The following is a 23360-nucleotide window of genomic DNA, read 5'->3' on the forward strand; positions in this document are numbered from 1 at the left end:
GGCAGATGATGCTGATTTTCTGTTTATGGCAGTAATAAAAGTCTCCTTTTAAGCTGAATTTTTTCAAGTAAAAAGGGAAAGAGGCTTTGAAAATAAACATCAGGTAAATGACAGTGCAGGTGGTACAGGAATTCTGCAGAGACCGTGAGGAGGGGGGGTCCCCAAAAGGTTGAACTTAGGAAGCCCTCTCTCTGGTATGTCCTTTCTTGTTCTGAGCTCCCCCTGATTGTTCAGACCCCACTCAAGTTCAAGCATGCCCCCTCCTCCGAGAAGCCTTCCCTGACTGTCCAGGCACACGTCGGCTGGCCTTGGCCCCTCCTAGCACTGCACTTTGCACAGCTATGTGACTAGTGCACACCCTGGACAACTGTACATTTATTGTCCACACAACAGTCCCTGGCGTAAGTCCCCTGTGGACTGTGGGCTCCTGGAGGGGCAGGGCCTGGTCTGAGCCTTTTGGAAGCCCAGCAGCATGGAGCCTGGCCCAGTGGGGGGTCATTCCACGAGCTTCTGCTGCATGCAGAGACCAGCGTGTCTCCACTCAGCACTGTGATTCTGTAAGCTTTTGTACAAGATACCTCCCTCTCCACTTCTGGAGAAGAGGAAATTTGTCCACTCCAAGATGAAACAACCTTTCATCGACTCACAACCCCGATTCCTCTTGCTGCAGGCAGCCTGCCAGGCCCAGGAGGGAACAAAGAGAAGGCTCAGTGCCTCCCCTGGCCCATCCCAGGGCAGTCACTCTGCTCCCATCCCTGGGGAGGAGGGGAGGGCTCTGGCTGAGGCCCGCCTTCCCAGTCTTTGGGGGTTTTCCATCTGCTTATCTAGGTCCTTCTCTAATGGGCATTTCCATCTCCTGATTTCAGGGGTGCAGTGAGGTTCACAGTGAGCTGGGTGTCATTGAACACTCCCTCTGTAACCCTTTCCCCCTGCCCTGCCTCCCACCGGGAGTTAAGGTGGCCACACACGCTTCCAGCCCCAGCACCCAGCTGCGCTGGGCACAGAGCAGGCAGGCTCTCTGGAAATGGCCCCCACAGAGCCACACTTTTTACTGCTGAAGCGGAGCAGGAGCTTAGAGAGGACTCAGGTTTTGGCTGGGAAACTTTGTGGTCCACCTTGGGGTTGAAATCTGGCTCTGTTCCTTCGTGCTGTGTGACGTCAGGCACCAACACATCCTCGCTGGGCCTTGGTCCTCCTGTGAAGTGGGGCTGACAATAAATGGAACCACGGGCCCTGGCTGGTGCGGCTCAGTTGGTTGAGTGTCGTCTCGTGCGTGCTCTGAAAAGGCCGCCGGCTCCATTCCCGGTCAGGCCACACACCCGGGGTTCGTTTCGAATCCTGTTCGGGGTGCGGGAAGGAGGCAATGGATCGCTGTTTCCCTCTCACATTGATGTCTCTCTCTCCCTCCCTCTCCCTTTCTTTCTCTTAAAAAATAAATAAAACACGTTTTTAAAAATAGAGCCACCTCCTAAGGTCTTTGGGAGGATGAAGTGGGTCCCGTGTACCGTGTCTGGCACAGAGGCGGGTCTCCTTCCGCCGGCACGGGGACAGGGGACTGGCCACGCTGGCCCCCCGGTTCTCTGAGCCTCCGTTTCTCCTCCTGGAGTAAAGGGACAGTGACCCCTGCTGGGCAGGTTGCTGCGAGGGTTTTGTGGGATGAGGCACATCAACTGTCTGGCTTGTGGGCCTCTGCTCAAAGGATGACCCACAGGGTTGATGGGGCTGGTCCATGGACCTCAAGGTTGGACAGGGTGGGGAGCTGCCAGCAAAGCAGCCACGGCCCTTTCTGCACGGCCGGCATTTGTTCATTCCCATTTCATTCTTGGTTGCACTTCACATGACAACTTTATGGGCCCTCTGGGGAGCTGCCAGCTTGCCTATCAGTTTGGCTGGGCACCCCCTCGGCTGGGCTCATGTGGGCCAAGCCAGCTTGGGCACCAATGGTCGTGAGGGCCACAAGGAGGGAGGCTGAGGAGGGGCTGTCCTGCTGGGGCCTGATCAGGTTGCCTGTGCCCGTGTGTGTGTCCCCATCCCTCCTCTTCGGAGTGCAGTCTCCCAGAAAAATAGCCTGGCAAATAGTAGGTGCCCAATAAATGTTGCATGAATGAACGACTGTATGAATGAATGATGTCTATCTTTTTTGTTTTCTTTCGCTTACAGTCTCTAACTTAAGTTCTCTGGGTTTCTGTCTGACCTTTCTCACTTTCTTTCTTTTAAAAATATATTTTTTATTACTTATTTCAGAGAGAAAGGGAGAGGGAGAGATAGATACATCAATGATGAGAGAGAATCATTGATCGGCTGCCTCCGGGATTGAGCCTACAACCCGGGCATGTGCCCTGACCAGGAATCGAACCATGACTTCCTGGTTCATAGGTCGATGCTCAACCACTGAGCCATGCAGCCGGGCTATTTCTTTACTTATTCAACAAATGCCTAATAGCACCCCCTACATGCCTGATCCATGCTGGACAATGCAGGGGCCCTGTCCTGGGGAAGCTCTCAGGCTGGGGGAGACACAGACACTCAGTATCTTCCTCTAATGCATTCTAGTGGGGCAGGGAGGGGAGGACTCGGAGACGCAGGGGACACCAAGGAGGGCCTGGTCAGAGAGGTAACCAAGGGCCCGTTCTCTCGCTCTCTTCCTTTGCTTCTCTCATGCTCCAGCTCCGCCTGGGTTCCCCTGCCCAGGTGCTGCCCCCACCACCAGTCCCCCTGCTCTCACTCTGGCAGAGATTGATGGGTGGGCTGGGGTCTAATTCCTGCAGGCTTCCTGGAGGAAGCAGCCTCAAACCAGAGCTTTGAAGAATGGAGCAGCAGGGAAGACTGTGCAGAGGGAAAGGAGACTTGAGGCTGAACCAGAGGGTCTGGGATGGGGAATCTGAACTCAGAGACAGAGGGAGCTGGGGCCTGGGCTGGGACTGCCTTTGTCGGACAAACCCCTTTTTGGGGCCTACTGGTTGCTTGGGGGAGAAATGAGGAAGCAGAGGAGATACAAGACTGATGATGATAAGTCGTGAGGCCGGGTGTGAATGAAATACAGATGTTGTGTCCACTGCATAATCTAATGAGGCTACATCTAAGAAGCATCTTTAAAATCTTTCTTGGGAGAGAATTTTGAGCTAGAAGGTGAGAGAAAGCAGTGCTGTTTCTTGAGCACCTACTATGTGCGTGAGGCATATGTTGCCTTGTGTAATCCTCCCCTGCATCCCCTCATTCTCTACTTTATGAGATAAAGAATCTGAGGCTCAGGGAGGTAGACAGGCTTGTCCGGTCACACAGCTAGTGGGTAGAGGAAACAGGATTTGAACCCAGACCTGAAGGCAAAGCCCTAGGTATTCCAGGGTCTGGAAGGTTCGGAAGAAGGTCAGGCCCCTGCTCTTGAAGGGCGGGTAAGCTCTTCCAGGTCACCCCCTGCCTTTCCAGAAGCCAAACTGAGGGGCTGCACTAGGGCCACAAGCGCTTTCCTGCAGGTGATGCCCTGATAACGGGTCTGGGGGTATTAAACACTCCCCTCCCCCAATTAAAAGCAAAAAGGAAGATGTTGCATACAATCAAGCCTCCTCCTTTTCCTACAGAACCCTAATTTGCAGACAGTGGTTTTAATTGTCTTCCCAGCAAGCCCAACCCTGCTCGGGCCCTGGGGCTGGAGAACACAATTGTGTCCTCAAAAATCTATAATTACACCCGCCTCCCCAGGGACTGGCTGTGAGGAGTTACCTGGCAGGGAGGAGGGCTCAGGGACAGGAGGAAGTCAAAGAGGAGACATGGATTTTATGTCCTAAACTCAGCGGGGATGCTAATGTGGAGATTGGGGGGTCTGGGTGGCTGGAGGGAGGAGGTGGGGGTGGGGGATCGGGAAGACGAGCTGCAGGAGCAAGTTCTAGAAATTATCAGCTTCCGCTCTAGAGCCCTCTAGAACTGGGTGCAAATGTAACTACCTACTCACTCTTAACCTCTCTGAGCCTCAGTCTTCCCACCTGGAAATGGGCATCATAATGATCACACCTGCTCCTTAGCATGACGGTGGGAACATGAGAAATGAGTGTAAAGCAGAGGTTCTCAACCTGTGGGTCGCGACCCCTTTGGGGGTCAAACGACCTTTTCACAGGGGTCGCCTAAGACCATCGGAAAACACATATATAATTACATATTGTTTTTGTGATTAATCACTATGCTTTAATTATGTTCAATTTGTAACAATGAAATTGGGGGTCACCACAACATGAGGAACTGTATTAAAGGGTCGCGGCATTAGGAAGGTTGAGAACCACTGGTGTAAAGGGTTTGGCTCAGTGCCTGCCACAAACCAAGGACTCTGTATTTTTTAGAGTTTGTTATTGCATCATCATCATAGAATCAGGGCGGGTCACCTACCAGTTTCTGGTGCCAACAGGATGTTTTCACTGGCAGAGTTAGGAGAGGGAGCAAGAACCTCTCGCCAGTGAGTGCTGCCACTTTCGGGGGAGGTGGGAGGAACTGGCTGCCCTTGTCAGAGTGAGGAAGCAGATGCCGAAGTGTGGAGCCTGGTGGGTGAATTTCACCTGATAATTCGGACCAGATTCTGAGGCTGATGGACCTCTGGGTCTTGGTCACAACTGCTGGTCAGATGCAGGTTCAAAACCCAGTTCTGTGAATCTTGGGCAAGTCCTGTCATCTTTCTGAGCCCTGGTTTTCCTCATCTGTCGAATGGGAGTAAGTGGATTAGAGACAGTATCTGCCTGGTGCTAAGATGCTCATGAATGTTGTGCATTTTTTTTAAGGCTCTCTGGCTTTCCCTTCTTATTGCCTTGGCTCACAACACTCCCTTTCTTCTGGCCTCTGCCTCCCGTCCTTCAGGGCCCAGCTGACATGCCACCTCCTCCTCCCTCAAGCTTCCCTTCCCCCAGTAGCAGTGACCCATCCCTCAGATTGTCTGAGCTGGTGGGGTTCTCCAACCATGAATTCTAATCCCCATTGTACAGAGGAGCAAACTGAGGTTCAGAGAGGAGGAAAGATTCTCCCAAAGTCACACAGCAAGTCTTTGGCAAAAACAGGCTCAGTTCTCCGTTCCTGGCTCCCAATCCTGCACTCGCGGTGCCTTCTCAAATACACAGCTTCTCCCTGAGTGAAGGGTCCCCCGGTGGTGGGTCCTTGGGGCGGTGCCTGGAACAGGCCTTCATGTTGCCACCGGTAAACAGGGAGACTCAGATATGCCATCCAATGCCCAGAGCCTCGGTTTTCCCCACTTGTCCTGAAGACATACTGCCCCCTTCACCACTAAGGTTGGAGCCAATGGATCCTGAGGGGCCCTTCCCCACCCCACCCCACCTAGGCAGTTCCTAGGAGGGAACAGAGAGAATCTGGGACCAGAGCCCACACCCACAGCCAACTCATGTGGCCCCATGAGTTCTTGGAGCCAGACTCTCTCTCCATCTTCTGACCAAAAGCCACCCCGTGCCCACTCCTGACTCAGGACTGCCTGGGCAACACCTCCTCTAGGAAGCCTCCCCATGGCCTCAGGCTGGGTCACATGTCTCCTCTGTGCCCGCCCAGGCCTTGCGCTCAGAATAAAACAGACCCCCTCTGGCCCCACAGTCCTTCCTTCCACTTGTGTTTCTGCCCTGCTGGGTGGGGCCTCAAGGGCTGTAGTGGCAAGATGGGGCCCTGGTGGGGAGCATTGGGGTTGGGAATAACCCGGGAGGGGCCTGGGGTGCAGGCACCTGGAGAAATCTGGAAGAATTGATGAGACGGGCAGCTTCCTTCCTGGCCTCCTGGCCTCCTTGCTCACCACCTTGCAACCCCGCCTCCTCTGACCCTTTGCTCCCTGCGTGAGTCTCTGGTGGTGCCACGGGCTCTGGGACAGAAGCCGGGCTCCAGTGGGGCATTCGGGGCTCTGGGCCAACTCCTTCCTCCCCCGTCTGGCCAGCTGCTGCTGCACACCCTTCGCTGACTTCTCCAGGGGCCCCACCCGCAGGCCTGGCGGCTCCCAGGTGTGCCCGTGGCCCGGTTTCTTGAGCCCCGGCTACTCCTCCCCCGTTTCTCTGCACAGCCCTGTTCACAGAGACGCCCCACGACATGACGGCGAGGACAGGCGAGGACGTGGAGATGGCCTGCTCCTTCCGCGGCAGCGGCTCCCCCTCCTACTCGCTGGAGATCCAGTGGTGGTACGTGCGGAGCCACAGGGACTGGACCGACAAGCAAGCGTGGGCCTCGAATCAGGTACTGCCGCCCAGAACCCGGCCCCGGGTGGGGTGTCTCTGACCCTCATCTCTTCTGAGGGGTCTGTCCTCTGCAGCACCCACCTCTCTCCCTCCCCCCCTACCTCACCCCTCCCCGCCCCCCCCCCCCCCCCGCCCGTTCTGAATTGGAGGCTTGGTGTCCGGCAGGAGGCAGAGCCGGGCTGAGCACTTGGGATGGGCACCACCAGAGAGCCCTCCATAGAGCACAGAGTGCAGCTACAGGCAGCTACACTTCCGTGTACAGGTGGGGAAACCGAGGCAGAGGGACAGAAGCTAGTTCCAGGTGATCTCCTGACTCACCTCCCCCCACTGCTCCGAGCTAAAGGACAGCTGTGTTGGAAAGGCCCCTGCGAACACGCAGACACTGTTGCCGAGTTCGCAGCACCATGCATGTCCCCTTCCACACACGTGCAGCACACCCCTGCGGCCGGCCTCCGTGCATGCATTGGCCTCCATGCACCGACACGTTCATATGTGCCCGCCACGGGACCAGATGCTGTGGATGTCCCTGCCCACACACCCGGGCATATACCACCCCCTGCCACGAGCCCCGCTGCCAACTGCCAGCCCCGTGATTCTATCTGAGGGTTTTCTGTGGACAACAGAGCCTGCTGTCAGCGAGGCCGGCTAGAGGAGCACTCCGCCAGAGCCACAGGAGTTGGAGGATAGTCCCCCAGTGCCCTCGCCCCTCAGCTGGGAGAGATGAAGAGGTCTGTGCTCTCTCCTGAGGTGCCCAGTGGGAGTGGGTGCTGGCTTGATGATGCACCCATTACTGACCTCCTCCCTTTCTTGTCCCCCTCACTCACTCCCCTACTGTTGTTTCCTGGGATCACCTCCTAATAAGCTACTTGCACTGAAGTCTTTGTCTTGGGGCTGCATCTGGGGGAACCAAAGCTGAAACTCTTTTATTCTCACACTTGTGTATATGCAAATAATATGCAAACACACCCTCTCTGCCCTCGCACTCCCATCTGAACACATACATTCACACACCTCCCTGTGCACACCTGGGGGTGGTCACACATTCTCGCAGGTTCAGGAGAGATCTTCTCACATAGTCACAAACGCCTGTTAAACTCTGTCCTGCTCCTGGGAGTGTCGACTCCCTGCCACACAGGCTCAGAGGACTCCGGTGCTCAGAGAGGGCCCTGAGGCCGGTGCTGGTCTTTGCAGCTGGGTCCCTCCGGGCCAGCTTGCAGGGTCCCTCCGGGCCAGCTTGCAGGAAACAGCTTGCGGGCAGGGCTCCGACAGTATCTGCTGCAGACACTCTCTCATGTGTGTGACACACCTGAAAATACAACCCCTGCACAGATACAGGCACAGGTGTACAGACAGGCACACCACGCAGACTCACGTTTCTGCCTTCACACCTACCCACCCCCATTTATCCCCAGATACAGTCGATTTTACCCGGACTCACTTCCTCTTCCTGAGTGGACACAGAGCTGAGGGACCCCCAGCTCTGGATCCCAAGGTCCCCAGAGTTCACCCGCTGCTAGAATCTTAGCTGTTGTCCGAACCCCCACCCAGTGGTGCTAATGGCTTCTCTGCTTTCTCCGCCCCTCCTGCTCCCAACAGCTAAAAGCATCTCAGCAGGAAGACGCAGGGAAGGACGCCACCAAAATAAGTGTGAGTTCTGTAATGACTTCTCGCAAGGGCTCTAATGGAGGACACAGCTGTAATTTCAAAAAAATTTTTTGGTCCAGTACCACAGGGAGCTTGGGCAAGAGGATGGAGGAGAAGAAAAACAAGGGGGAGGGGAAATGGCTCTGATCTGTTTTTTAAAAGCTGGAGATTTTTCAAGTTCATTGAATGACAGGCACAAAAAATGACAGGGGGAGAGAAGACGCATTCTCTCCTGTCGGGAACCAAGGCTGTGTGCGTCCCTGATGCTTCGTGTCTGTCTCAGCAGCATTTTTTATTTGGGGAACCAACAGGGTCTAATGAGACTGAGCTGGCTTTTTTCGGCCCATCACGACTGACAGCCGCAGCCTCTCACGGTCACTTGGTGCTCTGGCTCCTGGGGTGAGGGGGTGGGGGAGCTGTGCCGAAGGATTTGAGGACTGGCTAGGCCTTTTATGCATTGACTCATTTTATCATTGCTCCACCTCCATAGGGAAGGGCCAGCACTCACCCATTTTACAGGTGGGGCAACTGAGGCCTAGAGACTTGCTAGAGGGCATGGTGTGACTGAGCTGACTCCAGTTCTTTGTCTGTAGGCTATGCTGGAGAGAGTGACAGTTTTTGTGGTGGCGGGGCACCCAAAGAGGGGCCTGAGAGAGGCAGGCAGAATTGAGAAAGGAGGCGAAAGGGACTGAGCAGAAGGGACGACCTGCGGATGCATGTGGCCATGAGACCAGCTGGGATTGCGCGTGGGGCAGGAGGTCATCCTGGCAGGAAGCCAGAGCCCACACCAACACACTCAGAAAATGCAGGTGCTCAGGGGTATGGGTGTGTACGCGTGGGGAGTGGCCTCCAAGTTTGTTCTTCTGCTGCTTCTTCCACAACTTTTCAAGGACTTGGGGAGCTCAGGACCCCAAAGGTGACTAGACATAGACGCTCCGAGGAGCCACAGCAGAAGTCACAGTGTCGAGCAGGCACTGGCAGGGATGGGGTGGCAGAGTGGAGGCAGGAGGCCTGGGAGGAGGCGCCCACAGCTCCTCAGACAAAAGGTGAGCAGACGAGAGGGGAGGAGAGGGCCGTAAGAGCATCGTTTGTGCTGTTTGCCGCAGGGCCTTTCAGAGTTGGGGTCTAGAAATTTGAGCCATTTCTAGTTTAGGGTGGATGCTGGTCCCCCCCTCTCCACCCCGGCCCCTCACCCTCACCCTCTGTGCCAGGGGCACATCCATATGTGAGGCCCCGTTTCTTGCTCAAACACCACCTGGTAAGTCCAGGCAGGTGGAGATCTCTGTATATTTATACACCCCGCTTATCGAAACTCTCTCTCCTATGATTTTGTTTGGGGTTTAAGGAGCATCTCAGGCAAAGGAGAGAATAATCTAATTGATTTTAGAGGATTGGAATTAGAGGCTGCTGGCCCCACGTGAGGAGAATGCGAAGATGCTAATTAGATAATAAAATAAACGCGCTCAGACTGATTGTGCAGCCACTCTCCCCCCCACCTTGGCCCCTGATTTCCTGCACCAGCTGGGGCCCTCGGGGTCTGGTTGGGGTCTCACCGACTGCTTCTCCTGCAGACAGCGTCACACATGTGACTGCTCTTAAGTACACGGGCGTTTAGTTGGCGGCACCATCAGCAGATGCCCCTCCTTGTTTCCTGCAGTCTAGGAGAAGCTCAGACTTTTCCTGCCGCCTTCAAGGCTCTGGGCTCCCTGCTCACCCTCTGGGCTGTCTCATCTTGCTTGACCCGCTCCCCTGCCCCTCCCAACCCTGCTGCCTTTCTGCCTTCTCACAGGCCAGCCCCTGTCTGTTCCTCTCTCTTCCTTCAGCACTAAAGTCAGGAAACCTTCCTTGACCCTGTGACTCAGCGGGCATCTTACTTCCCCCGCTGGCTGCATTTCCGTTTGTAATGATCCATCCTGTGACTCCCCTACAGACAGTAGGGCTGAACTGTGCCTGCTTGATTCACTGTTACAGTTCCAGAGCCTAGCACAGTGCCTGGCCGGTGTGGCTCAGTTGGTTGGGCATCATCCTGTGCACCGAAAGGTTGCTGGTTCGATTTCTCATCAGGGCACATGCCAAGGTTTTGGGGGTTGGTCCCAGTCGGGGGCTGCTGCAGGAGGCAGCTAATCGATGTTACTCTCTCACATTGATGTTGCTCTCTCTCTCTCCCTCTCCCTTCCTATCTCTCTAAAAATCAATAAACTATTCTTTAAAAAAATTATCAAATGACTATTACACATACATACATAGCCTCAGTATGTGTACAGGTGATGTGAAGGACTCGTGCAGGGCTTCACTCCTTCAGGTCCAGCAGAACCCAGGCACTGTTCTGGCCCAACAGTTCCATGTCTTCTAAAAATCCCAATTTTAGTGGAATAGCTCCCGATATTTATTTATTTATTTGTTGTTGTTAATCCTCACCTGAGGATATTTTTTCCATTGATTTTCAGAGAGAGTGCAAAGGAGGGAGGCCGGGGGTGGGGGGGGGGGGAGAGAGAGAGAGAGAAACATTGATGTGAGAGAGACATTAATTGGTTGCCTCCTGCAGGTGCCCCAACTGAGGCTAAGGATTGAACCTGAAACCCAGGTATGTGCCCTTGACTGGGAATTGAACCCAAGACCCTTTGGTCCCCTCTGCTATAGGCCAACATGCTAACCACAGAGTCTAACCGGCCAGGGCAATATCTCCTGATTTTTAACTATTGGGACCTAATTTGATTTTTGGAAAGATCATGGGAGCCAAACAATGCAGCCTACCGGCTGGGTAGCATTGGGGTTCTGAAGGAGGGAGTACAGTTAGCTTCCAGGGGCTTGATGGGCTCAGGGACCTGTGTGGGGGGGCATGGTAACCCTCGGAGGGTGCAGAGGGTCTGTGCTGAGCGGGGGTGGGGGGGTGGGGGGGGGATTGTGAGGACACACTGGGGCCAGCACTGAAGTCCCGGGAGCTGAGTCCTGGCTCCAGCTCTGCCACCTCCCTGCGCCTCCCTTTCCCCCTCACTGATGTCCGACACCTGTATGCAAACACTGGAAACGGTAAAGTCCTATGGATATGGCCGTGCGGATGACTGTGGTTACTAGAATGGAAACAACATGAATCTGTAAATTACAGATCCCTATTCCCAGCGCACGGGGGTGGGGGCGGGGTGGAGCAGTGAAAGAGGCCCAGCTTTTCTGCAGGAAATCGGAGGGGAACCAAGGGATCGCTTATGTGGGTGGGAGGACAAGCACCTGGGATAAAATAGTAATAACAATAATAATAATGCAGTTACCATTCATTGAGTGCTTAGCATGTCAGGAACCTTGCTGAGTGCTTTACAGGAATTATCTCATTTAGCTAGGGGCCTGGGGAAGGGCCTCTGGCCTTAGAAACACCTCCCTGGGTGGCTGAGTCTCATTCCTGTGATTCAGGCAAATCCTCCTACTTATCGGCCATTTTCAGGTTCTGGAAGTTGTTCTTTTGATCGAATTGAAGTTCTGTTTTACACTTTAGGTTAATTTCCCCTTAACCAGTTTTGCAAGTAGAGATGGTTCCCAACTTCCTAATTTTAGGATGAGGTGAAGTTCTCCACACACACCTTTGTTCCCAGTGGCCCAACTGCCTTCTTCACCGGTAGTTCCTCCTTCCGTCTCACTGAAGTTGTTGGTGCTGTAGACTCGGTTCATGTCACCTGCTTTAGTCTGAAAGAGCCGCGGGAAGCCCAGGTCCCGTGTACACGTGGCTTAGTGCTCTGGCCCACTCATCCCAACCTGCTACCCCCCCCCCCCCGCCCCCCCGCACCCAAACACCCAAAGCCAGGAACAGCCCAAGGGGTCTCAGGAAGCACTCTACAGCCCCACCGAGAATCTCCGTAATTGGTTAGTTAAGAGGCAGCTGCGTTTGTCAGGTCAACCAAGTGGCCTGCAGGTCAAGCCCCTGCTGCCCTGCCTGGCTGCCCCCCGCGTGGGGCGCACCTGTGGGTGCCGCACGGATGGGGTTGGGGGTAGGGGCCCGGAGCAGTCCACGAAGTGCATTATCAGGCCAAGCGGTGGGTCAGGGTGCCCTGTGATTTCATTTTCTGCTATAGACATTTCTATCTTTTCTTGAAATTCCTGCCGTAACTCACAGCACACGTTAGGCATTAAGTCCTGCAGTCTGCAAGGAAGGCGAGGCGAGACTCATGTGGAGGCAAAATCACTCCATCTGTTACCAGGGAAGTTGAGGTGTCCCTTTCCCCCTGAGTGCGGGGGGTGGAGTCCTCATGATATCTCCAGAAAAGGAATTTTCTGAGACTCACACGGGAGGATGAGTTATTTATTTGTGTGGTTACACCCCTGGGTTTCCCAAGGCCCATTTCCCTTAGTCCAGTCATAGAAGAAGTGCAGTGGGGGCTTCGGTAGAGCTAGAAGCAAAGCCATTGGCCTGAGTTTCTGTTCCACGTTGCAGCCGGGTCCAGTCCAGCATCAGGCTGGTTACGGTCCGTCTGTCCATTGTGTGTGGGGTCCCCATGGCTATGGGCCACACGGGAGAATGCCAGGAAGCATGTGTTTAGGGGATTAAATATCTCAAGTTTCACACCCTTGCAGTGGCCAGGCCCATTCTGGCCAATGACCTGTCCCCAGGTGTGACTGGCAGACAAGTGCATTCCTGCTGTCACCCCCACTTTCCTGGGCATGCATCCATCTTCCCTTTCCCTTCCCCTGGGGAGTGCAAAGTTGTAGCTTCCTGGCGAAGCTGCCCAAATGACATGCCTGTAATAGTCTGGGTTTCAGGTTCAATCCTTAGCCCCAATATAATAGTTGGCCTTCCCTTTGCTCTTTTCCTGTCATTAATAACTAGGCTAATTACAACAGTATCACATCCATCCTGGGAATCCCTTGAAACATCCATAGAGCAGCTGGGCTGCAGTTGAGGGCCCTGAAGATGCCTCTGTGAAGGCCATGGTCACACACACCCAAGCCCTCAGGGTGCTCCCAGTCGGTGTGGGAGATGGATGTTAACCCAATAATCACATGATGAAAAGTCAAGTGACAATTGTGATCATCAAAATGAGGAGAGCTGCATGGGAGTCTGAGCTAGTAACAGGACCTGTCCTAGACTGGGGGGCCTGGAGGGCTTCCTGGAGGAGGTGCTATTTGAGATGAGCACTGAAGTATAGAGGGGTTGACTAGCAGAAAAGGGAACGTCTCTGGCTGTGTGTGTTGGAGGAACGACTGGAGGCTGATGTGGCTGCGGAGAGGCAGGGATGAGACCCCAAAGTGCTCCCCCTCCTGACAGTCACTTCAGGGAGCAGTAGAAGGAAGGCTTCTAAGTTGGGGGCATTTTGAAAAGATTTGTTTGGCTGTCATGGGAGGACAGGTTGGAAGAGGCCAGAGTGGCTCCACAGGGACCGGGAGGAAGCTGGGGTGATGACCCAGGTGAGACAAGCTGGGGTCTTGCTCTGGCCAGTGCGCGAGGGTCTGTATTCTGGAGGGAAGGAGAGGGGCCCAGTGATGTTCATTCAGGGGAAAGATCAATGGGCTTCGGAGATGGACTGTGCCTGAGTGTGGAAGCAGTGTTGGGAATGATGACTTGGGAGGGTCAGGCTACAGTGGGTGAGGCTCTCTGGGGCCCAGATTTGGGGAGACCCTGAGTTGGGTTCTTGAACATGCAGGCAAGCTGCTGGCGTGGCTGGGTGTTGCTGAGGAAGGCACGGGAGTGGCAGAGCTCCGAGCAGGAGCTGGCCTGGGACAGGGACCATCTGACCCCTGTCCCCCACCCCAGCACCTCCCCGGGCTCACCATATCACTCTTAGGCCTCAGCCGTGAGGCCACACGTAGGAAAGGCCTGGCACCAGGCACCCACATTGACGGTGCTCAGGAGAAATACCAGCCTGTCTGCCGGATGGCCCAGGGGCCCTGCTGTGCCTGCAAAGGCCTGGGCCACAGGCGAGCAGGGAAGAGGCTGAGCCTGGTCACGGTGTGGACTTGCCTTGTTTCTTTCAGCGTAATTAGGTGCTTAATTGCACCACTAGGGCCTGTCGATGCCTGTGCTGCAGTGATTATGATTTACAGCCGGGCGGCCGTGTGGGGGTCTCTTCTTCTGGCCTCTTCCGTCTCATTGGAGTCTGGGCCGCAGGATTTTCTGCCCAATTTGTGAATGATGAGATCCAACAGGCTGCTTCTGCCACCCCCAGGAAGCAGGGCAGGATGATGGGGTCCCTCCCACAGGCTGTCTCTGAGAAGGGCTGGGCCCCCCTAAAGCACGGAGGGTTGGGGGCCTGGGGAATGAGGTGGGGGGGGGTGGAAAGACAGACTGAGGTTCCCTGGTCTTGGGAGGCTCCCCAGAGCTGTGTTTAAGGCCTGGTTTCTCTCATCAGCTGGGGCCTTGGGCCAAGCACGTCACCTCTCTGAGCCTCAGTTTCCTGACTCATACAATGGGTATTTTGGGAATTTCAGAAGTGCCTGCATCAGGGAGTTATCTCGAGGTTTAGATAAGATGTGTGAAGCTTTAGCATATCATCTCACAGTGACCACACACTCCACAAACACTAGCTACCAGCACCAGGATCACTGTTATTGTTCTCAGTATTTGCCTTCTCCAGACGGTGCTTGGCACAGATCACTGGGGCTGGGAGGGGGCAGTGTGTATGTGTCCTCTGTCCTATTAGAACCAGCTCACTGTGGTGCTGGATTACAGGTGTGAGGTCTGGACCCTCCATGTGACCATGAGCCCATGCCGGCATTGCTCAGAGGGGGCGCTTGATAAATGTGTGTCAAATGAATGGATGATCCAGCCCAAGAAAACCAGGGCCAGGGGGCCTTGACTGTCAGGATCAGAGCCCAGCCTCCCGCGCCCTTACAGTGTGCTCAGCCCCCCTCCTCCTCTGGGGGTGGGATGGGGAGGGGACTGGGGAAGAGCTTCTGAAAGCCACATGTGTTTGCTGGCAGAGGGGTGACAGGGTGGGAGGGAGCTGGGGGAGGAGGGAGCCTGTCCGAGCCTTAGCGCCCTGAGGTGAGTGAGGGTGGGCTGAGGGGTGGGCCATGCTCCATGCTCCCTCCCTAGGAGCGGCTGCTCCCAGCGCTTCGCATTATTACTCCATTAGCGCCTTGTAGGGTTGACAAATGAAGGATAATTAATATCCGTGAGGGAAACAGATGTTGAGGTAATTCATTTCCCGCTGCGCATTTGCAACAGCATCCCCTCACTCCCCGAGAGCATGGCAGGGCCAGAGGACCTCTCCCTGCCCTTGGCCAGAGGTGATGGAATCAGCAGGGCCGACAGCCTCCAGCTGGGCCCAGCCTGGCACTGGGAAGGGGCGCCTGCCCCCACACCAAGAGGGCTGCTGTCACGTTTCCCACGGCTTGCTGTTGGGAAGTTCTGTCTATGGCCCATGGCCCACCTCGTGCCTCCTGCTGTGCCGCAGCCCATGTTTTCCTGCTTCCTGGGGATGATGGCCAGCCATAGTGCTCGGAATCAGGGAGGATGGGCAGGCTCCCTGCTGCTGCCCACCTGCCCTCTTTCCTTCTGGAGCCCGGGAAGCACCCCCCTCACCACTGCCCTGCCAGCTCCTGGTAACCCTGTGTGGGCCTGTCACACCATTTTGAGGGATAGAATGCATGGAGTCAGGCCTGGGTTCAGTTCCTAGCGCTGCCACTCACTGATTCAGTGCCCATGGGAGAGTCACTCCTCCTTCTGGAGCCTTAGTCTCACCATCTGTGAAGTGGGTATAATTGTGTGTATGTGACCTCAAGTTAGCAAGCCTGGGTACCACTTCATTTGGAGAAAGAAGGAACTACAGTGAGTCCTTTCATCCAACAATTTATTATTATTATTATTATTATTATTATTATTATTTACAGGGTACCAGACCCAGTGGTGGTCACTAAAATGAACAAAATATATATTCCTGTCTTCATGGAATTTATAGTTGAGCCAGAGAGAAAAACAAAAATCAAATCAACAGACAGATCAATTAAATGGTTCTCAAATTGTGATGACTGCTATGAAGGAAACAGAGTTGTGATGGAAGGCTTCTTGGAGGAGGTGATGTTTGAGAATGAATGGGAGTCAAGTAGGCGAAGAGAGATGGGGCAGAGCACCCAGGTAGGGAAACCAGCCTATGCAAAGGCCCTGGGGTCAGAAAGAGGTTAGCATTTGGGAGGAGATGAGAAGGCACAAGGGAGGCCAGAGCAGACCAGTGAGATGATTGGAAGTTACATGTGTGAGGGCCCAGCATAGTCTCTGAAACAAGTCTGCAGAGTGAATGAACCCCGTCAGAGACTGCCCTCCTTCTCATCCTGGCCTCCTCACTGTGTGAGTGATCAGCAGGGGCTTCCGCCTCCAGTAGTTGGGGCCTGGCAAGAACAGACCAGCTGAGGGGCCGGTAGAGCTCAGTGCCAGGGCCCCAGGTCTGGAGCCTACGCAGCTCCCACCTGAGCCTGGAGAGCCTGTACGTGAGAGGTGGTGAGATCACTGGGAAGGGGGTCACTAGCTGGCAGTTGGGAACGGGTCTCCAACGTTCTGTCTAGGTGGGGTGGGGGCTGCAGGAGGCGGGGCAGGGAAGTAGGAAGGGCCTAAGTACTAAGGGGCAGGGAGGGATGAAAGCCCCGCTCTCCATTACCCTCCTCTCCACAGGCCCAACCCCCCCCCCCTCCCTTTTTCTAACTTTCTACATTTTGAATTATAGACTCACAGGAAGTTGCAAAAACAGTCTCTTGTATCCTTCACCTAGCTTTCCCAGTGATCGCATGATGGAATGCTACACAGCAATGAAAAAGAACAAACATAGACATGCAACAACATGGAGAATCTCGCTGATACTATGTTGTGTGAAAGAAGCTACACATGAAAGAGTTCAAGAACAGGCTGCACTGAACTACAGTGATAGGAGTCAGAGTAGTAGTTAACCCCATGGGGGGAACGTTGGTGAGGAAGGGCCACAAGGGTGCGCTCTAGGGTTATAAATGGTCTTGCCTTGCTCTAGTTGGTGGTTGCACAAGGAAACACTTGTGTGCACTTATAAAATTTTATCAAGTGTGCACTTTGCTGTGTATCAGTTAAATTTCAATTTTTAAATAAAATTTAAAATCCCAATCAAAGACATAAACAAAAAGCCAAAGTAGAAAGACAGATATCACAGACACTTGTTCTGTTCACCCCAACAGGGATGAACAATTACTGAAATGTTGATATATTTGTGATCAGCCTGTATTTTTTAAAAATATATTTTTATTGATCTCAGAGAGGAAAGAAAAGGGAGAGGGAGATAGAAACATCAGTGGTGAGAGAAAATCATCGAGCGGATTGAGCCTGCAACCTGGGCCTATGCCCTGACCGAGAATTGAACCATGACCTCCTGGTTCATAGGTCGATGCTCAACCACTGGGCCACGTAGGCCAGGCTGTGTTTGTCTGTTTGTTTGTTTGTTTATGAAATAAGACTTTTTGGACTAAGCTAAGAACTCACTTTGCATTCCTCCCCAGTCCACAGCCCGCTCCTGGGCTGTATCCTCAAGGCAGCCTCTGATATGAGGCCAGTGTTTCCTGCTGTGTATTTTAAACTTGTACGCACACAAGTCTCCAAAACCAGAATAGAGTGTTTTTATGTGTTTATTTACAGAAATGGTAGGAGTTTTGCAATGAGCTCTCACTTCCTGCGTGTCACTGAGCTGTGACATGCCTGGCCCTAGGGTATTCCTTTTAACTGTTGTGCCCTGTTCCATGGAATGAACCGACTTCCGCTTATGTGTCTGCTCTGTGGATAGACATTTAAGTTGCTTCTACCTTTTTGCTATTGAACTCCCCGTGCCCTGGTGGGGGTGTCTCTGGGGCCCCGCCCTAGCAGCGGGCTGACACTCTCGTCTTCCCGCTGCCCCAAGGCCAGGTCACGGTCTCTCTGTCGCCCCCAGGTGGTCAAAGTGGTGGGCAGTAACATCTCCCACAAGCTGCGCCTGTCCCGGGTGAAGCCCACAGACGAAGGCACCTACGAGTGCCGGGTCATCGACTTCAGCGACGGCAAGGCCCGGCACCACAAGGTCAAGGCCTACCTGCGGGTGCAGCCCGGGGAGAACTCGGTCCTGCACCTGCCCGAAGCCCCGCCCGCCGCGCCCGCCCCGCCGCCCCCCAAGCCGGGCAAGGAGCTGCGGAAGCGGTCTGTGGACGAGGAGGCCTGCAGCCTCTAGACGGACGCTACCCCCGCCGCGTGCCCCCCGCGCCCCTAGGCTGTACAGAGTGCATGAGGAGCTGCTGGACTGTGGGGACGGGACTGCCGGGTCCAGCCGCCTCCCCATCCCCGAGACCTGTGGCCACCACGTAGGCCCTCCGACCACCACCCCTTTGCTCAGCATGTAAGCCCCACTCAGCCCTTCCTTTTCAGATCCGTGCGGTGACCTGACCTGGCTCGGAGGAGGTAGCCTTGGGCACCAAGGGGACAACCACTCCAAACATGGGCGCGGGACACCATGCTGGGGCAGGCTGCCCCCTTTGGCCACCAGCTTCAGTGGAGTCCAGTGTTTCGCTTTGCTTGCTTGTCCCCCAATCCTGTCCCTAGGCAGGGCCTCCCAGCCTTACTCTCCCTCCTTTCCACTCTCCCTCACTTGAGCCTGGGGATGTGGACAGCAACCCCTCCCCAGATTTGGACTTGAATCTCTGAGTAGAGCTAGGGCCTCTCCCCTGGGGAAGAGACGGGGCAAGAGCCCCCGGGAGAGCCTTGCTCTGGGGCTGTGGCCTGTTGGGGTCACTCATAGGGACCCTGGGAGGAAAGGGAGACGCCCCACTGCCTCCTGGTGGGTCACTCGTGTTCAGCCTCCTTAGACCTAAGAAACAGCTCCCTGCCCCACCCTCTAGGGAGGTGGGCGACCAGGAATCTCTGCCCTTCCTGCAGAGGGCCTCCCCCTCTGACTCCATGGCCCCATGCAGAGTTTTGCACCAGCAGGACCCCTTTGAGGGTCTTTGAGGCTCTCCCAGGAGCCCCCTCTGCCAGCTCCCAATGTCCCAGCCCTCTCTCTCGGGGTCCGTGCCAAGCCCACCCAAGGGCCTGGGGCTGTTGGGACCCCAGTACCAATCCCCTCACAATTCCTGATCAGGGGGACACCCGCCCCTGGTGATGTGTAAATATTTCTATTGGGCCCAACACCCCCTCAGAACTGGCTCAAACCTCTGGCCACCCCTCAGCAATGGCATGGGGGATGTGGGAGAGGCCGAGGGCTTTGCCCCGGCGGGTGGGGGTGGGGTGGGCAACCCTATATACATGATTCAATCCGTAACTACCAGCCAACCTGAATAAAGTGGTTTAAGAAAACCTCCGGGCTGTGTCTTTTCGGGGCATTTGTGTCTGGGAACAGCACAGCAGGGGAGGGGGAGAGGGAGGGAACAGGGGGAGGGCTTGGCCAGCCCACACCCATACCTCCCTCAGCATTTTCTCACTTCTGCTTTCTGCTCCCAAGCACGGAACAAGAGCTGGGAGGCGCACAGGGAGAGGGCGAAGGAAAACCAGCCTTTGTCCAGCACCAGGCACTTGGATTATTCTTAGATTTTGAAGTAATCACAGGTAAAGAAGAGCGCAGAAAACATGCGTACACTGTTTTGTGAATAAATACGTGATAAAGCAAGTAAGGGCGAGCCACTGCCACCCAAGCAGCACCCAGAACAGAACCCCCGGGTCGGGCCCAGGTGCCTTTCTGATCCACAGCCCCTCCTCTCTCACGTAACCAGCACCCTGACTTTTAAGGTCATCATATTCTTAACCATTTTTACAGTTTCACTGCCTATATGCATGTCATCTTAAGCACTATAGCTGAGTATTGCCTATCTTTTTGAACTTTATATACCTGGAATCTTACCATCTCTATTCTGATGCACCGCTCTATTAGTGAGGTTCATCCGTGTTGTCACGTGTCTGTGATCTGCCCATTTTTATTGCTGTATAACATTCCACTGCAGGAATATCCTACAACCTATCAACTTATTTATCCACTAGTGGCCTGGTGCATAAAATTTGTGCACTGGGGGGGAGGGGGGGTGCCTCAGCCCGGCCTGTGCCCTCTTGCAGTCTGGGACCCCTCAGGAGATAACGACCTGCTGGCTTAGGCCTGCTCCTGGCAGGCCCAATCCCTAGGTGCAGCCCCTGGTCGGGCTCAGAGCAGGGCTGATTGGGGAGTTGGGGCGCCGCCCCCTGTCATGCACAGAGCAGGGTGGATCGGGAGGTTGCGATGCCACCTCAGTCATGCTCAGGGTGGGGCCGATTGGGGGGTTGGGGCACCGCCCCCTGTCACGCACAGAGCAGGGCCAATCAGGGGGTTGGGGCGCTGCCCCCTGTCACGCACAGAGCAGGGCCCATCAAGGGGTTGGGGAGCTCCCCCCTGTCATGCACAGAGCAGGGCCGATTAGGGGGTTGAGGAGCTCCCCCCTGTCATGCACAGAGCAGGGCCCATCAGGGGGTTGGGGAGCTCCCCCCTGTCACGCACAGAGTAGGGCTGATAGGGGAGTTAGGGCACCGCCCCCTATCACACACAGAGCAGGGCGGATCAGGGGGTTGGGGTGCCGCCCTCTATCACCCACAGAGCAGGGCTGATCAGGGGGTTGGGGCGCCGCCACTGTCACACTCAGGGCAGGGCCGATGCGAAGGTTATGGCTCTACCCCATCACACACAGAGCAGGGCCCATGGGGGCGGGGGGGGGGGGGGGTTGGGGCGCTGCACCCTGTCACACTCAGAGCAGGGCCCATCAGGGGGTTGGGGCGCCTTCCCCTGTCACGAACAGAGCAGGGCAGATAGGGAGGTTGTGGCCCCGCCCCCTGTCACACACAGAGCTGCAGGGCGATCAGGGGGTTTGGGCGCTGCCCCCTATCACGCTGATCCCGGTGCTGGGAGGCATATTACCCTTTTACTATATAGGATAGAGGCCTGGGGGCCGGCTGGTTTGCCCTAAAGGGTGTCCTGGATCAGGGTGGGGGTCCCCACTGGGGTGCCTGGCCAGCCTGGATAAGGGGATGATGGCTGTTTGCAGCTGGTCACACACCCTTCAGGGTGGGGGTCCCCACTGGGGTGCCTGGCCAGTCTGGGTGAGGAGCTGAGGGCTGCTTTCAGGCTGGCGGTTGTTGACTGAAGCTCCCAATCGCTCCTTTTTTTTCTCTTTTTTTTTATTTTATTCTGGGCCAGCTTTAGCTCTGGCTCTAGCTCTGAGGCTTCGGAACAATGTATAACTTTAGCTCTGAGATCCCAGCTGCCTGAAAGCTGGTTTCTGGGGTTTTGTTTAGCTTCTATATTTGTTACAAAGTTTCTTAGAGTTGCAACTCAGAGGCCGGCAAGTCAGGCAGGGAACGCTGGAGTCTGCCGTCACTGGAGCAAGCAAGCCTCATGTTCGCTTCCAGCTGCCTGGCTGCCGGCCGCCATCTTGGGTGACAGTTAATTTGCATAAGGATATGCTGATTAGCCAATGGGAAGGGTAGCGGTCATACGCTAATTACCATGTTTCTCTTTTATTAGTGTAGATTCTGCTGCCGACAAGCATCTGTTTCCCTCTGAGTGCTACCACCGGCCACACTGCCGTGAGCATTCTAGTCCGTGGCTCCTGAGGCACATGAGCCCGAGAATCTCGGGTGGATTGGCCAGGTCAGAGGGCTGGGCATTGCCTGCACTTCAGGGATCTCATTTTCCTCCCGAGGTATCGCCATCCCCTGTTACAGCGGAGGGAACAGGCTCAGAGGAGCTAAATAGTTCACCAAGTTCACACATTGAACTCTGCTCTGCCAGCCCGAACCCTTCCCCTAAACCAGTGGTTCTCAACCTTCCTAATGCCTCGATCCTTTAATACAGTTCCTCGTGTTGTGGTGACCCCCAATTTCATTGTTACAAATTGAACATAATTAAATCATAGTGATTAATCACAAAACAATATGTAATTATATATGTGTTTTCCGATGGTCTTAGGCGACCCCTGTGAAAGGGTAGTCATTTGACCCCCAAAGGGGTCACGACCCACAGGTTGAGAACCGCTGCCCTAAACTCTCCCATCATGCCCTACACTTTGGACTCCCCAGGGTTCATTCCAGTGGGAGGTTCCACCCACCGTGGTGGGGCTGAGAATCTGCCTGACGGTGTGCCCATCTGGGGCTCTCAGGTCAAGCCCTGGTCGCCAGTGTGGCCAGCTGGTCCCTCCTCTGTGCAGAGACCACAGGCACCGCCCATAATGAGCCGGGGCACTGCCTGTCTCCAAGCCGCCCTGGCAGCCAGGCTGAAGGAGCCTCCCCCCTCAAGGGCGGGGGCTGGGAGCTGTTGAAATGGTGAGTGATGCTGGAGGAGCTCTGTGTGCCCAGGCCCTGTGCTGATCGCCACAGCCCTGAAGGGAGGCTTATATCCTCAGTTTTCAGATGAGGAAACTGAGGTTCAGAGAAGGGTGGGTTGGAGGATGGGTGAATGGATGAATGGGTGGAGGAGGAAATGAATGTAGCAGGCTAGGATGCTGGCGGGGCTCTGCACCTGTTGCAGAACCCAGGGCTAGATGCTCTCTGACCTATGGTCCTCTCAGGCCAGCAGCCAGCCTTTACTGAGGGCAGGGTCAGCCTTTACTCAACAAACATGGTCCCCAGTATCTCCAAGACGATGTTAAATTATGGAACTCCTAGAGGACATTCTTTGCCTTGCTTTTACCTTGAATGTAATGCCTCCTGTTTCCAGGGCTGGCTGGTGAGTAGACGGTTGGGGTCTCCTGTGAATGCTTTAGGATACTCAGCACTTATTGATGAGGCACCCAAACACTTCAGTGTGAATGCCCATCTCAAGTGGGCACCTTCCAAGCCAGGTTGAGGAGTATGCCCACTCCACCCCTTTAAAAAAACTAAAAAAACATTTCGGGACCGATGCTTATTTTAGTCACCTTTGTGTATAGCTCTGGAAGCCAACAGGTATGGATGGCATTTAGAGCATGGATTTTGGGGTGTGATAGTCATGCATTGAAATTTCAGCTGTGCCACTTATGAGGAATGCGACGTTAGGCCCACCTCCCCTCCCTGAACCTTCAGGTTTCCTTGCAGAATTTAAGGGGCACGGTGAGCTCAGTTCACATTCACCAGCTTGGGGGAGGGCAGGGCCCAGGAACCTGCACTGCCAACTAGTTTCTCTGCAAAGAAAGTGTGTGAGCTGCTGGGATAGCACGTGTGCACGGCAAGTTGTCTGAAAAGACACCAACCAAGTTGAGCTGTGGTTACTTCTAAGCAGGAGTACCCCAGTAGGCTGACAATTTGTCAGGGGCAAGTATTATATCTATCACTTAATATGCATATAAATATTTAAAGAAAACCAACCAGGACACAAAAGAAAATAAAATGGGGGAAATGGAAGAAGGCCGAGGTTGGTGGCAATCCTGGTATGGGCCCCATCTGGTGTCTGCATCCCATGGACAAGGTCTCTTCCTCGGGTGGTGAGAAGTGTTCTCCCTCTGAAGGCAGCCCTCGCTGACATGCACGGAGCAGACCCCCGAGCCAGGCCCACCCCACCCCTCCTCCACCTTACTCTCCCACCCTCCCTCCCACACCCACTTCTGTTTCCGGCTGTGATTTAG

General features: G+C 54.8%; 1 protein-coding gene across 1 annotated transcript in view; it reads left to right on the plus strand.

Moving 5' to 3' along the window:
- The window catches only part of LOC139013878 (V-set and transmembrane domain-containing protein 2-like protein), a 43708-nt gene extending 24634 nt beyond the window's left edge, over window positions 1-19074 (plus strand). Inside the window, exons 2-4 of the mRNA XM_070420299.1 lie at window positions 6032-6201; window positions 7800-7850; window positions 17711-19074. Coding sequence (XP_070276400.1) covers window positions 6032-6201; window positions 7800-7850; window positions 17711-17983 — 494 coding nt within the window. The 3' untranslated portion in view covers window positions 17984-19074. The remainder of the gene's footprint in view (window positions 1-6031; window positions 6202-7799; window positions 7851-17710) is intronic.
- The last annotated feature ends 4286 nt before the right edge of the window (window positions 19075-23360 follow it).

Source organism: Myotis yumanensis, unplaced genomic scaffold (genome assembly GCF_028538775.1).
Source record: "Myotis yumanensis isolate MYYU_CA2020_CCGP unplaced genomic scaffold, mMyoYum1.0.hap1 SCAF_7, whole genome shotgun sequence".
Taxonomy (NCBI): Eukaryota; Metazoa; Chordata; class Mammalia; order Chiroptera; family Vespertilionidae; genus Myotis; species Myotis yumanensis.